This window comes from Echiichthys vipera (assembly GCF_963691815.1).
Source record: "Echiichthys vipera genome assembly, chromosome: 11".
NCBI classification, from domain to species: domain Eukaryota; kingdom Metazoa; phylum Chordata; class Actinopteri; order Perciformes; family Trachinidae; genus Echiichthys; species Echiichthys vipera.
The window spans coordinates 30,659,213-30,676,496 of NC_139836.1; the positions used below are offsets into that span (position 1 = coordinate 30,659,213).

Consider the following 17,284-nt stretch of genomic DNA (forward strand, 5'->3'; position numbering starts at 1 on the left):
TGAACAGCTCGCTCTCTGAAAGCAAAGAAGTTATTCCATATTGAGCTATTCCTTACAAGTGAAATCTTTTTGAACTCAGGCTTTACGAGACGTTACTCACTTTTTGTGTAGTTCAATAATGTTTTGTTGCCACCATTACCAGCACTGACTGAAATGACCGCTTCCCTGGTGTGTAGGGTCACTTTGTGCAGGATCTTCCTATGAAAACCCTGGCTGCCTTGCGCTCCAGGCAGTCTCTGATGTTAAAGGTTTGTGGGTGCCACCAAACACCCAGATAGATAACCCTCAGCAGGGGTGTCTACAAGTTTTGCCGCAAAGAGAGCCAGTGCCCTAGAGCCAAGGCTCTTCTCAACCCATGCTCTCCACCCAAAGGAAAAAAAAAGAGATCAAGATGGTGCCAAGAATCCATGTATGGTTCGTTCTGAGGCTATCCCGTTTCAAAACCAAAAAGGAAAACAAATAAACTAAATGTTTTTTCTGATTTTCTGTTTTAAAACCAGAACGGAGAAAAAGGAAAGTGCTCTGGGTTCAGAGGCCAGAGAGAAAACACATCATCGAAGTTCAGGAACCTCAGTAAAGATTTGAAATAACCTTCTACTTTGCTGTAATGTAGTTTGATTTCAAAACATTGATTTGGATAGTATTAAAGACCATGCTTGGTTTCATTTGGAGTAAATCTCTAAATAACACAGTGTTGACCTGTAGCCTAGAGTTGTAAAATAGCTAAGCCATTCAATTAACAGAAGTGTATTGTCATGTCAAAAGTATTTGTTTGTCATAATGTCTAGAGCGTTATGGAGCTGTAATGTAGCTGTCAATATGGCTGCATCATTGAGAGAACATACCTTGATAAATGCTTTCAGTTATTTGCTCAGATGAAATCAAAGTAACCAGTTGTTTCATATAAACCCAGAACTAAACGTTTCCTGGATGCTGACGTAGTTCATTCATATGTGAACTTGAATGATCATGGTGTAGAGCAGCGGCTGTGAATCCAGCTGGACGCCATCTTTCAAACATTCGATTTTCTGAAATGTATTTTTTCAAAGGTGTCAGTGATGTTGTTCACACTTATACAATCATAGCCGCCACAGTAGAGAGATTCAGCTTGAAAATTGCCCATAAGATGTTTGTGAATGTGTGAGGAATATGATGAAAGAGGGGTACAGTACAGTAGGGTACAACACAATTCTGGTTATAAAACAGAAAAACAAAAGAACCATGCAGTTTCTTTTTCTTTCTGATTTGGTTTTGAAATGGAATAACCAAAGAAAAAACCATACATGGATTGTCAAGGTTGCTACTGGTTTGGTCCAGTAGTTTTTCAAGTCAGTTTTTCAGAAAGATGAAAAAAACAGGTGAAAAGAATGTTACAAAATATGCATTTTCTATCTCCTTGAATCGTTCTTTTGTAACTACCGAAGCACAGGGATGCCAATATTAAAATGAAATCAGTTAATTTAATTAAAATTAAAATATGTATGTATGTATGTAAAATATGTATGTATGACAAATTTAAAAAGCAAAAATAAATAAAATACAAACGGATGAATATTTTATTTAAAATAAAAATGAAAAGTCAAATTACATTATAGTTATGGCAATGGTATGCGCTTTCAAATTGTATTTTGGTCTGTCAGATAAAAGGAAAGAAAATCCAAACAAAAGTTTTAGTGTGATTTTCTTCAGGCTGTGAGTGTGTAGGATGAAACTACATACATAACTTTAACATAATTGGACAATATAATTTGAATTTCATGAAATCATTTTACTTTAATATTGGCAGCTCTTGACTATACATTTCAACCTGTTGTGGTGGAGAGCTGGAAATGGTGAGGTACAAAGCTGTACACTTGCCTACTTCCTACATTTATACCCCTACTTATATTTACTTATAACGCTCTGTATTTATTTCCATAGAACTAGTATCATTGTTATTTATGGCTTTTAACCAATTTACTTAAAAAATAGTGTGAGTGACTGACCACACAGTGAAAAGAAGTATGCCCCAAGACTGTCTAGTAAAGAGTAGCGAATACTTCCTTTTGGGCTTCAAGTATTGGGTGAAGATACTCTTTATTTTAAAGGTTGCTGCATAATAAAAAATATGGAAATATGTACGCTATGTAAAAAGTAGGCAAGTTGCATGCAACCGATTCTTCTTGTGTCAGCGGGGGAATATAGCCTTCAGCGGGATGATACCTGTATGTCCTGTCCTAAACTTGTATCCAATAATGCTGGTCATCTCAACAGAAACGACGTATTGTACAGCCCTGTGTTGGACAGTTGGCCACAGTAAGTCTGGATGTGCACTGTAACTCTACTGCTTTTCTCTCTTTGTGGCAAGACTGGCGCCTGCCTCTGCACCACTGCAATCTAGGGGCCTGGCTTATTGTTGATGGGGACATTGATGCACATAAATCATGAATATAGGATGCTTGATGATTTTCAACCAATAGACTCTGACAGTATCTTAATGATTTGAACACTTTTATATTCTTTTGAAATAAAGCATTGTCGTACATCAACCATCCCCTTTGCCACTCCAAGCCCATAGTTTGCTGTGCTGGTGCCGTTTTAGTCTTTCCTTTCTTCAACCTTGTTTCCTTTTTTCTCTCCTTGGCCCTCCCATTTCCTTGCTTTTCACTCTGATGTTCTATTTCTCTTTTTCCTCCATATCCCTCCCCTATTCCCTGGTTCTCCTGGTTCTACCCTGTTGCCTTTCTCTGGCATCCTGGTGATCTTTGCCCTGTGACCTTTTTGCACCGCTGGCCACCTGTGCTTTGTGACTTCCCCCAGCAGATGTTGCCCATCACCGTGCGCAACATGCCCTCAATAAGCCCTCTAATCCTAAAACGCCTCAAGGTACAATTATCTCTTCCCCCAACTTGCCCCCTTCTCTTTGCCCGCCCTGTGGATGCCAACCGCAATCAGCCGTCATGCTGTAATTAACCAAGTTTTGGCTGCTGCTGCTGCTTCTGAATGTTTAGTCATATTCAAGGCTTTTCTGTCAATGATGCATTGCATCCAACAAAATTGCTGTATTTTTCTGGACAAATAGTTATTTTGCACTTATTGAATTGTCAATAAAAAATAATGGTAGTTGAAAGTATTCATTGTGGCTTTAAGTGGAGGTAGCAAATGGCAAGAAAAGAAAAACAATAAAAACAAATACAGTACATGCAAATGTGTTTTTTTCGTTAACAGTGATATTTTTTTCAGTTTTTAAACCAGCTCTATGTCATAGCGGTGTGTACAGATGAATAGGGATCATCTGCACCCACTGCTGTGACACAGAGCTGTGTTAAAATCAGGGGAGTATCCTTTAAACAATCCACTGATCAATCACTAAAATAGATACAAATCACAAAATTACCTGGACCTTCTTCATTTGCTAACAAAATCATGCAATGCTGTGAAAATCAAAACTAAATACAGTCTTAGCATCTTCATACAGACGTCCTCAAATTCACTATTTCCCCTTCAAATTCACATGTATTTAACATGCACTGGTGATTCACCTACAGGGTCAACACAGGCATTACTAAGCACAGTATTATGTTTCCCTATCCTTAGAGTGTCTTACATAAAGATGCAGGACTCAAAGGAAGGCTAAAAAAAGAATTGTCAAAAGTGAAGCAGTAAAAATGTCAGATCCTACTGTACATTTCCACAGTTGCATGTTATCATGAGACCCTTTTAAATGCTGCACCTCCAGTTTAGGCTTGAGTCGTACTCCCAGTGATTAATAAGCTGCCCTTTATTTGATGCCCCTTTAACCAACCTGCAATTTAAAAAATTATGTTGTGGGGTTGCGTTGCTAGCTCAGGTGGTAGAGCAGGCTTGAAGTCCTCAGCTGTGTCTAATAAAAAATAGGAATTGTTGAAAAAAAGAATGATGTAGTAGCAATTCGCAGATATAGAAGAAATATCTAACCAAAAAATGTTGAAAGTGAGTTCAGTGACTTCAATATGAAGAGTGTGACAAATATAAAATGGAAAACATTATTCATACAGCATAACCTTTTTGCCAAAACACATTTTTCTAATGCAAAATACAGCTTATTTCCAGTCAAGAACATTGATATAGCTGATTCTTTTTTCTCTACAATATCTATGCATGGAAACTATGTTTAGCCCTCAAAAGGTTGCTGTTATGGCAGTTGAACTATGGTTAAGGAAAACTTAAACACTCAGTTAAGGTTTTAGGGAAAGAGTTAAGGGAAATAGTTAGGGAAACAATAATTAATCGCTGGTCTGTGATGGAACACAAACTTACGTTCTGTCTTGCTCCATAAAAGTTGAACTTCTTCCTGTATGTCACAGGATGCTGGCACTGGACATAAATCATCATCACCAATACAAACATTAAAAATATCTATAGAATATGTCTCTAAATCTGTTAAAATACACTGTAATGTTATAATCAAATTTTACATACTATACAACTTTTTCTTCTGAATATAATGACATCTATGACTATACTATTCAAGTAAAGATTAACTGTATCTGATGACATCACCATCTCATTGCTAAATATTTTGGCCCATTCGAAGAGACATGTAAAGTTATTAAATGTCCTGCAGCCATTTCTGCCCATCTGTTCCTACAACACAAGACACAGTTGTGTGTGATGGACCCCTGTGTGCTGCCCTGTGGCTCATTTGGTACACCGGCAGAGGTTAACCTAGTTGGTAGTGCCAGGACACATTATTTTGTTGAGAGATCAGCACTATTTGCTGTCAAACATTGAAAACATAAGATGCACTAACGCACCGTATACAGATCATATAGCTCCTCTATGATAAATCAAATTGACCATCTGATATAATGGAGTTTCCATCATGATGAGAATAATAATATGGCAGATTTTTTTTTATTTGTAGAATGTTCTTTCATGTGGTAAAATTGTTCGCAACGGCACAAGTTATTATAAACAATTGGCTGCTGCACATACTAACCATGTGTGTATATCCCCTGTCCAGAGATCTAAATCATATCTGGGCACTGAGGAGGAATAATAAAACATCTCATATGAATGGATATGTTCTCCATCATCTTAGACTAGAAGCTTGTTAGCGCTCTCTGGTCCTGAGCTACTGTACATGCGTGTTCTTCAACAATAACACAGTGATAGCTGAGTGACTGAAGTCAGGCCAGCGCTTTTTGTTCGGAACGTCTCTAACATGTGCAAATAAATAATGTATTGTAGCATAATGCAATAAATTTCACGTCATGTAAACATTTTGCCTTCTATAATAATGCACATTTCCATATGGAACCTGTAGCAATCAAGAAATTGATTTTATGAGGCATTATTTTAGCGTGAAAGAAAGGAGAAGCAAATTCAGGTCACGCAGCAGCCAGACATATTTATTTTCTTCATATCATTTAAATTTCCTTTATTTCATTTTGTTTAGTCTTGGCTTTTGTTTGAAATTATTCCCAGGGTTCTGGCTGTCAGTGGGCAGTCTTCAGAATAAACACACACAGATGAGGGGTGTCTTTCAAAGAAGCTTCAGGAAAGATCAATTCAACAAGTGTCAAAATTACATTCATTCATTTACAAATGATCAGTAATAATGAATGCAGTTACAAGTTGGAAGGTAAACTTAGAAAAGCTGGAGTACTTTTAACAAGTCATGAAACTATGTGGCTTGTCAAAAAGTGAAAGAGCTGCATCATTGTGTGTTTCCCAGTACTTGCTCTCCGAACAACAAAGGTAGTCACTGAGAAAAAAGCTCTTACTGCCCACATTAGCTGTCTCTGGAGCTTTTCTACTACATTCAGTTAACAGGACTTGCTCAGGGGTCATTATGTGACCGAGGTACCAGACTTAAGTAACTTAACATGTTAAATCGTACCCCCTGCCTCTGCTCCAAGATGGACTCAGGCCTAGTCCACACGAACATGGGTATTTTTGAAACCAAACTTTTATGGCCCTAGGTTAAAAAAAATTCCCGTCCACACCACTGTTGTGATAAAAAATATCTCCGTCCACATGAAACCGCAAAATCCGCCTCCGTCAGCTGGTCACATCTAGAGTGCTCCATAAGTCTCCATGGATACAACTTACTGTTTACTGTAGCACAGTGTGACGTCAAACAATGGTTTACCGGTCCACACATGACTGCTGAAACCAGACTTTTCCAAAAGGTTCTCTCTGGTCTCAGGTTACAAAAAATCCGGTTTCAGGAGCCCACAACTGCAGTTATGTGTGGATGAAAGGCCAAACCGTGCAGAGAAACATGCGGTTTTAAAATACCCGCGTTCGTTCTATGACTATGACTGCTTCTCAGTTGCTGCCGTGATGGGTTTTTCTACTTATATTTAGCTGATATTATATGTTGCTGCTGTCTGTTCATCTGGGCCTCCATGTTGTGACCGGTTTCCAGGCCCTTATCCAAGGTCCAAGGATACTTGGTGTACTCTGGGTTCTTTAACCCAATTTACAGAAAATAGTTAAAAGTTAGTAGATGCCCGGAGAAAGATCAATATTGCCAATCACATTCAGTGTCTTCTTGAAAATCCAATTCGTCACTACATGACTGAAGTTCTGTTCTTAATTCACATCACATTTTTCAGTCAATGCTGTAACCAGTTACGGTCTCATATTCGCTGATGTTGTCTGAAATTGGTGCTTGTCCACCTAAGGCTCATTAATGCTCCCTATTTGTGCATAAATAGAGACGTACGTCATCAACGTTCTTATCGCCACTGTCCTCATGCTTTCATGCGTCATCCACCATGGAATGGACTTTGAGCAAAACATCCTCTAGAGGGCATCATTCAGATTCAAAAGTTACTCCAATAAAGTTTGAAATAAAGTTTATGACAAAAGTTTATGACAACAAACATGACGATGATTAAGGAGATAACGGTCCTGCGTCTGCTGAGAAGGAGGCAAGATGGCGGGCAGTGTTGGTCTGTGAGACACTAAAGACATCCCAGAGTATGAAAGGAGAATTACAGACACTGGTTTTACAGATGAGAGAAACTGATGACAAACGTTACTTTCAGTATTTCACGATTTCCGTCGGGGCTTTCGATGACTTGCTTGCTCCTGATATCCATGGCACTCTTTGTGTACAATGCCCAACACTGCCCCCACGATTTCTGGTGGTACTGCAATGTTTGGGCCGTATCGGTATGCATCCATGAGCTTGCAGGCTACGTGCAGAAATACGTACGTAATGTATGCATAGTACGGACAGAAGGCTCCGTCCGTATCTGTATGCGTCTTTAGTGTCGAGCATAAATGAGCCTTTACCCAGGCCCCATGGAATAGGAATGGGGTCAAAGTCATTGAAACAAAGTTCTGCACCAAGCTCACGTCATTGCTTACTGATGCTGTGACCAGTTTGGGTCCTGTATTCATATGCACTTAATGTCTGCCTTGGGTACCCCTATACCCAGAGTCACAATGGTTCTCGATCATGTCTTGACACCTCAGCAAGCTCAATTTCCTGAAGTCCATTGAGTATGGTAAAGGCCCTGGAAAAGATTGAACCTTGAGTTTGGGATATTTTGTCCCAGATATCTGTTACAAAGATCAAGAATGAATCTTATTGCTGAAGCATTACAGGATATCCGCTTGCCTTGCTCCCCACCTAACCTTCCTCTCTGAAACCCCCCTGCTGCAGTTATTTGTGGTGTTGTGTGAGATTGTTCAGGTGGCATGGCCAGTGTGGCGAGGCATGCTCCAACATGACAGGTTTTAACTCGAGGTCTCCCAGCAGGGCGAGCCTGGAGCACAGGGACCTCCAGGACCCCCTGGACTCCCAGGGATCCCAGGCCTAAGTGGCCCAATGGTGAGTCCCTGATTCTCTAAGTTCAACCAGAAATGTTATTCTTACATTGTACCTGTTAAGTAACCACTTTTATAGTTATTTCAACTCATGCACAAATAAGAGAAGTTGTTGAACGGGGCTCAAAAATATCAAACTGATGTTAGCATTTTAATCAGTCAACTCAGAATCACCCCATTTGTTTTGCATCAGTGGTCCCTCAATGCTTATTTGCCCTGTCTGTGGCTCTCAGCCCCAAGCCCACAGGTCCCTACTGAAGACTTTAGAATACATACATGAATTTAATTTGTTGTTATCAAGAAGAGTATTGGAACCACAGCAGATGATTGGATTCTTATTTTGGTCAGAACTACTCTTTGAAGGCCTGCTTTATACCCTGTTCTCATCCCAACTCATTACATATGGTTGTCAAGACTCTGTGGCATCATTTTGGCATCACTCAATGTAGACCTGCAAATAAACCATAATGCTCCACTGCGGTCACTGTTATGAATATGACGTTAATGTTGTGAATTGAAGCAAAACTACACGGTTAGGGTTACAAAAATAGCGTGGGTGGGGTTATAATAAGTGCATTTGTCACATAACTACTGAGAAACGTGGTTCTTACTCTGTCAGACTATTTGCTCACGCAAAATAGCCACAAAGTGGTGAACCGTGCCCCATCCTTACTTGAACAACTGAGCCTTTCAGGGATGCTCCTTTTATACCCAATTATGACACTCACCTGTTTCCAATGAAACTGTTCCTCAACTTTATTGATCCTGTCCCAGCTTTTTTAGAATATGTTGCAGGCATCAAATTCAAAATGAGTGAACGTTTATCAGTTTGAAAATTAAATATATTGTCTTTGTTGTGTATTCAATTGGATATAGGTTTAAAAATATTTTGCAAATCACTGAATTTTCTGTTTTTATTCACGTGTTAAAAAATGTCTCAACTTTTTGTGCATTGGGTTTTGTAGATAGTTTTGTAGATTCTGTGCAACTTTTTTTTTTTTCTCTCTTTTCACGCAGGGTAAGCCTGGTGAACCAGGCAAACCAGGAAAAGACCCAAGGGTAAGCTTTGGTTCAATGAGTCCTCTACCTTTCATTTCCAGAATCCTCTCATTAGTGAAACTGTGTTCTTGTGACATTAACCTCCTTGTGATGTCTACATTGTTTCTGCAGCTTTTACCAGGACTGAAGGTAAAGATGTTTCTCTATATGTCCAAACAGCAAAATTATAATCCTGGAAAACTTGATTAGAATCGCTGTGGCCTCTCATGATTAGTTATTAGAGACAAACACACTCAGGCCCGAATACGTAAAAGTCACATGATACAGGGGTCACATCAAGATATTTCCACTGGGTGGTCTCTTTGCAGCTGCTCTGATATTCAGCCCAACCCCACCTACACAACACAAACTCTACACATCTCTATGTTGCCTTTGGATTTGACAAGGATATCTTCACATTATGTATTAGTGTATCAGATTATTTAAAAGAGAAGTATGAAGATTTTGAGGTCAGAGAAACAGAGAGTCCTGTCAATGCCTGTCACTATGGAAAAGAAGCTGAATCTCACAGCAGGTTCTCACTTGTGATATGCCTCAGCATGAGGAGTCATATCTAAGTTGGACTGCAGCATGATCAGAGAAGCATCTAGGTGGAAAATGTGATTTTGAAGCCCTCAAATCAAGCCTTAGCCCCAGGCTTTTCTGTACATTTGTCAATATAAAATACAGTATTGGATGCACTGGATATGTAGGCTTCTTTGTATCTACCAAGCCCCCACCACAGCAACTTCCTGGTCGATCCAATAAGGAAGGTAGGTTTCATAATAGAGCAGTTTCTCATTAACCCCATGTTAAACAGGCCGTTTTCACAGCATGATTAAACCTATTTAAGGCCTGAGACAAAAAAACATTCTAGTCTGAGGGGGATTTTTTTGGACCAGACTTATTTTTATTTTATTGGAGGTTAAAGTTTATGAGTAAATAGGGGTGTGGCCTCTTGAGTGACAGCTAGCCACTGGCCCTCACTTCTCCTCGTAGGTAAACGTCAGCCAAGTGGACGTATCTCCCTCCCCCCAACGTCACAAACATTCCCTTTTTTGGTAAGAGGAAATGAGGCGGAGTCAAAGTCTGACAAGATGCCGACTACCGTAGGATCAAGTTGAGAGAATGGACCTCGACGGGTATGCTACGTCCATTTTTTATACAGTCGATGGTATGCACACACTTTTGTTTTCTCTCTCCAGGGTGAGCCAGGTGTGCCGGGACAAAAGGTGAGCTGTCTTCTGTGTTTTAAACTTATTCCAGTACATAATATACTGTACACATATTCCATTCAGTAACAAATATAAAGCAATAACCATCTACTTCCCTCAGTAGTGGCTGACGTTAATGTATTGTGTGTTTTCAAGTACCTGCAGGGGCTAATGCAGAGGAAAAAGGAAGTTTGATTGTTTTCATAAGTAAAAGAGTTGACCTATCTGTGGCAGTAAGCTGGTGTTTCAGACATATGACAGAGAGGATCATAGAAGGACCTTTAGAGCACCTCAGGAGAAGATGGTTCAACAAATCATTTGTCCCTTTGCTTGTCTTGTGTTCACACATTAGGTGTGCCTTTAGTCAACCTTCTGTGAATTTGTCTAAAGTCATATGTCTTTCTATCCCTCTACAGGGGGATCGAGGTGATGTTGGCCCACTAGGTCCTGGAGGCTCAAAGGTATTCCACTTTCTACCTATTTTTATAACTTTTTCATGTTTAAATGTTGTTTTTCACTTACAGGTTTATGACAAAGATTTCATGAAATACACTTAATACAACATTCATGTCACATGGGTTACGGGTTACTGTTATCATTCCTCTTCTCCATTTTGGCCAAGAAGGGATCCTTTTCTAACACAATTACACTGTAAATATTAGGGGGGTCAGCTCTGGAGAAACTGCACTAAAGAAGACCTAAAGATGTCTCATTAATGCTTGATTTTGTCTAAGCTGCACTGTTTAGTTGGCTGGATAAATGTATTTCAGTTGAGTAATATAATCTTCTTGGCTATTGTTAGGGCTTTTAAAAACAAAGGGTGAGCTGCTGTGTGCTTTGAGGTGTGGAAAGATCAAAGTCAAGTTTATTGCACCCATAACAATGGAAATTACATTTCTTATGCCCATCGTCATGCCACATAAAAAGAACCTAAATTGAGGGCAGATAAAAAAAAACATATGCATCTGCGCCTATAGTTACAGGCACTGATATAATGACTTAACATTGATCAACATTACAGGATAATAAGTTAATATTTAAACACACACACATATACACCTAGATACGTTCTACATAAGTTCTACAGACGAATGGACAGAGAGGGATGCTGGGGCTGAGGGGTATTGATACCATGTGCATGACCTCTTACAAGGCAGATGATGAAAACACAATAACATGGATCTTTGCAGCTGTGCAGGAGAATAGTAGTAGTAGTCATGTGTAGGTGTTTTGTCCTAGAAACAAACCTACTATCAAAGTCAGTAGGGACACTGTCCATGGAAACACAAAGAGTAGAGAATTTCACAAAGAGAATTTCATACTGAACAGAGTAGAACTTGGTTTGTCTTTCGCACTTTTGCGCTTTTTTGTTCTAATTCCAGTGCTATAATTATACAATAGTTGGATTTGTCCGTTGGTTTGTTTGTGTTCACACAACAACTTCAACAGCAATATTCACACAGCAACATTCAACAGCAACGTTCAACAGCAACGTTCAACAGCAACGTTCAACACGGCATTCACACAGCAAAGTTCACACAGCACCATTCAACACAGCAATGTTCACACAGCAACTTTCAAGCAGTGATCATACGGTACACGACAAACGTGATGAGATCGCAAGATAAGCGAGCAACGCACTGCTTGATTATTTTTGGACCATTGTGCGTTTGGAGCGTCAGGGCAGTTCGATAGCAGCCGCCAGCTAGCTGCCTGCAGCTATACTCTGCTGCTGTGCTAAATGGGAAGAGATGATAGTTCCAACCAGGGATCTGAATGCTTAAAAGAACAGAAATGAGCTCTCAGATGAAGTGTGTGGCTCTTAAAAGAGCTGTTGTGTTGTAGTGAGATCAGTCTCTCAGTGATTTATCCTTTGTAGCTGTAGAAGGTGCTGACCTGCCTCCTGCAAAATCCTGTAGATCCTTGAGAGAAAAAAAAAAGTAATTTGTAAATGTAAAAACAAAGACACAATTCATTAATACGCTCAACTGGGCTAGTATGGTAGCATACAGTTAAAGATGGTTGCACGTTGGGTTAGCTTCAAGCTACACCTTTACTTGACTCTTAAAGCTGGCCAGAGTGGGACATTCCCTAATAGTTGGGGACAGTGTGTTCCATAATGCACTACCTTTAATCAATAGTGCATTATGGCTGAAGGAGGTTTTTCTGAAAGGCACCTCACAGTCCCTGTTTACAACAGCTCTGGTGATCCGAGTCTGTCTGTATTTAAACTCTTGAAGTGGCGGGGAGCCAGGCCATGTAGTTCTTTATAAATTAAGTATATAGAGCAAAATTGACAAAAATTATTAAAACTCAGTAAAGTAATTATACTTCTCTAAGATGTTGCAATGATGGTAAGAGAAATGTTTTTTTTATCTAAAGTTTTGAGTGCCTTTTTGTACAGAAGCTCAACTGGTTTCAGGGTAGTGGAACCCGACAGGGACCAACTGGTGATGCAGTAGCTCAGATGTGAGAGTATTATTGAGTGCAGAAACATCATAGCAACTGCATCTGATAGAGATCATCTGATTTGCTAAAAAGTTATAATGATTAAATTTAATTTTAACATGATTTTTTAAGAGAAAGAAAAAAAAAGAAGGCGTCTATTATCACGCCTAAGTATTTCAATTCATTAACAACTTCCAACTCTTCTGTGCTCCAGAACACCCCAGATTGAGTAACCGTAATAGTAGAAGGTTGCTTCAACAAATATAAGCAGACAGCTTTTTTTGCATTTAAGATAAGACACGATCTATTGAGCCATGTTTGTATGTGTACTGCCTCCTCAGGAATTTTTGCTTCAGTAAAAATTACAGCGTAAAGCTGGACATCAACATCTAAACAAGAATTGGGTAAATCATCAATATACAAGCCTGTGAATGTTCTCATTCGTCCAGGTCATCGTTATCCTCAAAGCAATTTCAGTCAAAAAACAACTGGACTGGTTGTTTGTCTAGGAAGACATTTCACCTCTCATCCAAGAGGCTTCATCAGTTCATGTACGCATCTGACCAGGCTGGGACTGGTCCAACTAACTGGTGTGAGATCCAGGTATTTAACCTCTCACAAGGCCGATGATGTCACTGAAACCCTTTGTGCTCCAAGTGCCAACGCCCTTCGTTAGAGTGACAGTCGTTGGTGGGCAGTTGGTTTCGACTTCGTTAGTGCTCTATTGAGTCTGAACGACAGTCGTTGGGGTCACGCAGGGCCATGTGTGAACAGTTGTTCTTTGAGGTTAGATTGTTGAATCTCCTGGGAAGGGCTGAAAGGGCAGCATTGTTAATTGGAGATAAGTGGTGTCTCAGACCTTCTCCTCTGTTTAGGGATGGTTTCTACAGTTTTACATAAATGGCTTCTTTTACTCCTCTTTCAAACCATCTGTCCTCTCTGTCCGAGATTTGGACATTGCTGTCATCAAAGGAGTGGGCTTTCTCCTTGAGGTGGAAGTGGACAGCGGAGTCCAGGCTTGAGGAGTTAGCTCTCCTGTGTTGGGCCATGCGTTTATGCAGTGGTTGTCTTGTTTCTCCAATGTAAAGATCTTTGCATTCCTCGTTGCATTGGACAGCATAAACCAAGTTGTTTTTGTGGGTGTGTGGTGTTCTGTCCTTCGGATGTACTAGTCTCTGTCTGAGTGTGTTACCGGGTTTGAAATACACAGGGATGCAGTGTTTGTTGAAGATCCTCCTGAGTTTCTCCGATACCCCAGCCACATATGGGATGACTATGTTGTTTCTCCTGTTATCTTTATCTTTCTCAACCACTTTGGTTTTCTTTCTGGAGGCAGCTGCCGTTTTAACAAAGGTTCAGCTGGGGTAGCCACAAGTTGTGAGGGCGCCTCTCAGGTGCTTACGTTCTTCCCCTTGAGCCTGTGAGCTAGTGGGTACGTTATCAGCTCTATGCTGCAGTGTTCTGATAAACGCCAAGCTTGTGTTCCAAAGGGTGGTGAGAGTCAAACAGTAGATATTGATCTGTATGAGTGGGTTTTCTGTATACCCCTATGTGGAGGCTCCTTTCATTCTCCATATGGACGTCACAGTCCAAGAAGGGCAAGCTGTTGTCCTTAACTTCCTAACTGGTGAACTTGATGTTTCTGTCCACTGAGTTGATATTTTCAGTAAAAGTTTGCACCTCTTTGGATTTGATCTTAACCCATGTGTCGTCCACATATCTGAACCAATGGCTTGGGGTTACTCCTTTGAAGGAGTTCAAAGCCTTGTCCTCTACCTCCTCCATGTACAGATTTGCCACAATAGGGGATACTGGTGAACCCATGGCACAGCCGTGTTTCTGTCTGTAAAAAATGCCATTAAACTGGAAATATGTGGTATTCAGGCACAAATCCAGAAGTTGGCAAATGTGGTCTGGTTTGAGATTTGTTCGATTTTGTAAGGAGTCGTCCTGTGTGAGCCGCTCTGTTACCGTGGCCAAGGCCTCCATGGTTGGAATACAGGTGAACAAGGAAGTCACATCGTAGGACACCATTGTTTCATCCGGATCCATTTTTAGGTCTCTGACTTTGTTCACAAAGTCTATGGAGTTTTGGATGTGGCGTGGGGTGTTTCCCACCAGTGGTGCCAGAATATTGGCAACATGCTTGGCAAAGTTATAAGTGACCGAGTTTTTGCTGCTGACAATGGGCCTGAGCGGGGCCCCTTCTTTATGGATTTTTGGGAGTCCATATAAGCAGGGGGTTGAGTCCTGGGGGTAAAGCCTGTAATACTGTGGTTTGCTAATGACTCCTTCTTTTTGTAGTTGCTGTGGACACTCTATCACCTTCCTTTTGTAACCGCTGGTAGGGTCTCGTTTCAGAGTTTCATAAGTGTTAGAGTCACTGAGTAATGCAGAGATCTTTGCCTGATAATCAGCTGTATTGAGAACAACTGTGCATCTACCCTTGTCTGCTGGAAGCATAGTGATGCTGTGGTCTTTGCTCAGTGCCGTTACTGCTTCCTGGTTGATAAAACACATCCATTTATATAAAATTACACATGTTCTGGTACATAGCTAAGTTAGCTCGCTAAATATTGGACTTTTTCTGAAAAAAGGTCCGATGTTCCCTGGTCACATACAAAGCGGGGAACATTTGACCTTTTCTTTAAAACAGGGTCCTATGTTCCCCAGTCACATACAAAGCGGGGCACATAGGACAAGGGGAATATAGGTTGGCTCCCCACCAGAAAGGGAGGGATGGAGCTGATGAGAACTAGTCCTATTTATGACGTTAGCTAAAGAAAAACATCCCAGTCATCTTGGTATCATCAAACAGTTTGGATGCTGCTATCACAACAAAACCACAGTATCTATATCATGAGTCTCTGTGAAAGTGATTTTGCCTGAAGCCTTCTGATGTTTGGAGGCTGAGACCGCTGGAAGAACCTTGTTGCTCTGAGCTTCTGTGTATATTATTGCCTTGTAAACTTCAACCATTCTTCCGTCTCACTTTGTTTTCCCATGAACTCAGCCTAAAACTCTAAAACTCATTCTGTTTTCTGCCATGAGCTTTATGAGCACATTGAGTTGGGGGTCACTAAGAGGACAAAGGAGAGGCCTTTGCAGGCTCTCTGGCTTTTTTACCAGAGGTTGTACAACAACTTCTTATGAAATGCAAATGTTCCTTCAGTTTGTGTATCCATTCTGTGAGGTTCTGGACACAGACCAGTGGTATGTCTCGCTGTGTCGTAGCTGCTATTGCCACTACTCATCATTGATCATGTTTGCCACCATAATTATTATCATTGTCATATTCTATCACATAAGCTGTGCTTGTTTCTACTATTCTGTTGTATTAACTGTCTTAACATATACGTCATATTCACATTACTACAGATATTATTATAGTTACTGTTAGGCTTTGCTTGCTTGCATCTCTGGAAATATGTCTGTCTGTCTCTCTCTGTCCATCTGTGTGTCTTTTCTCTCTTTCTCTCTCCTTTTCTTCCTCCCCAACCGGTCAAGACAGATGGCCGTCCTCCACAGAGGGAAGGTTTTCGTTGCCACCGTACTCTACAGAGGAATTGTTGGGTCTATGTAAATCATAAATAAGTCATTGAGTGTGGTCTTAACCTACTCTGTAAAGTGTCCTGAGATAACTTTTGTTATGATTTGACACTATAAATAAAATTGAATTGAATTGAATAGATCTCATTGTTCACAAAGGATCTCCTGCTCCATCTAGTGGATTGCTGTGATGGTTGTCAGTTGTTACACTTAAGGTATTTGTCTCTGCTTTACAGGGAGTTAAGGGACACCAAGGAATTAAGGTAAGATGTTTTACCTTTTCAAATTATAATTAATTCAAGTTTCAAACATTGACTTCATCATCTGGATAAATCTTATATCCCATTTTCTTGAAGGGACACATTTAACTCCCCCTCATCCAGTCCCTGTGGACTACGTTGCTTTTTTAAATTTTGTATTGTATTGGCATTATATACACTGGTGATCAAAATTAGAGAACAAATTATTAATACTCGATTTATCTGAAGTATTGTTATTTTTCATCGTTCACAATTTGATCAAATGTTCTAGCGTGTTTTTTTTAAATAAGCAAGGCACTTCAATAAAAACCTTTATTTTGTGAAAAGAACAGTGATCAAAATTAAAGAACAGTAACCACTATGTCAGAAGAGAAGATTTCAACAATGTTTTCTTCTATAGGATTAAAAAATGAATAGGAAGTGTAGAGGCCACAGCTTTGAATGACTTCAGCACATCTGTGCCTACAGGACACTGCTCTGTTTTGATCTTGTTCCATTCTTCTTGCAGTCTCTTCCATAGTTTGATAACTGTAGTGGGTTTCTTAGATATTACTCTGTTGCCAAAGATTTTCCAGTGATTCTCTTCGAGATGTCATCTGAAGATTTAGATCTCCTCCTGTCATGTCCATGTCAAGAAGGAGAACTCTCTTTTTCAGCTGAGCCTTTTCATGTCTTTTGATTTTCCCCTGGTTGAAAGGGTGTGTTTTTTGCCCCACTGCTTCTCTGAGCTGGTGTTTCCATCCACTCTGTAGGGAGATGAAGGAAAGAGGGGTTTCCCAGGAGAGAGGGGAGAGAAGGTAGAGTGAAAGTCAAGCATGGAGTTGTATGTGTGTGTGTGTGTGTGTGTGTGTGTGTGTCCAGTTGATCCGTGCCATGCTTTAGAGTGATTGTCCCCCCTTTCTCTTCCCCCACGGCCCAGGCCCGTTTACACTGATACGAGCCTCGATTCGACTGCTCCTTGCGTACCAA

General features: G+C 40.3%; 1 protein-coding gene across 13 annotated transcripts in view; it reads left to right on the top strand.

Annotated features, from left to right (window-relative positions):
* Positions 1 to 17,284, top strand: part of col13a1 (collagen, type XIII, alpha 1) — a 108,379-nt gene that overhangs the window by 26,703 nt on the left and 64,392 nt on the right. For 7 of the 13 annotated variants that reach the window (XM_083922889.1, XM_083922895.1, XM_083922890.1 and 4 more), the window contains exons 11-19: positions 2,803 to 2,865; positions 7,736 to 7,810; positions 8,824 to 8,865; positions 8,977 to 8,994; positions 10,050 to 10,076; positions 10,475 to 10,519; positions 16,014 to 16,085; positions 16,292 to 16,318; positions 17,068 to 17,112. In XM_083922889.1, coding sequence (XP_083779015.1) covers positions 2,803 to 2,865; positions 7,736 to 7,810; positions 8,824 to 8,865; positions 8,977 to 8,994; positions 10,050 to 10,076; positions 10,475 to 10,519; positions 16,014 to 16,085; positions 16,292 to 16,318; positions 17,068 to 17,112 — 414 coding nt within the window. Of the gene's footprint in view, positions 1 to 2,253; positions 2,296 to 2,802; positions 2,866 to 7,735; positions 7,811 to 8,823; positions 8,866 to 8,976; positions 8,995 to 10,049; positions 10,077 to 10,474; positions 10,520 to 16,013; positions 16,086 to 16,291; positions 16,319 to 17,067; positions 17,113 to 17,284 lie in introns of all 13 variants that reach the window. The other 6 variants (XM_083922896.1, XM_083922897.1, XM_083922894.1 and 3 more) reach the window with 6 other exon arrangements.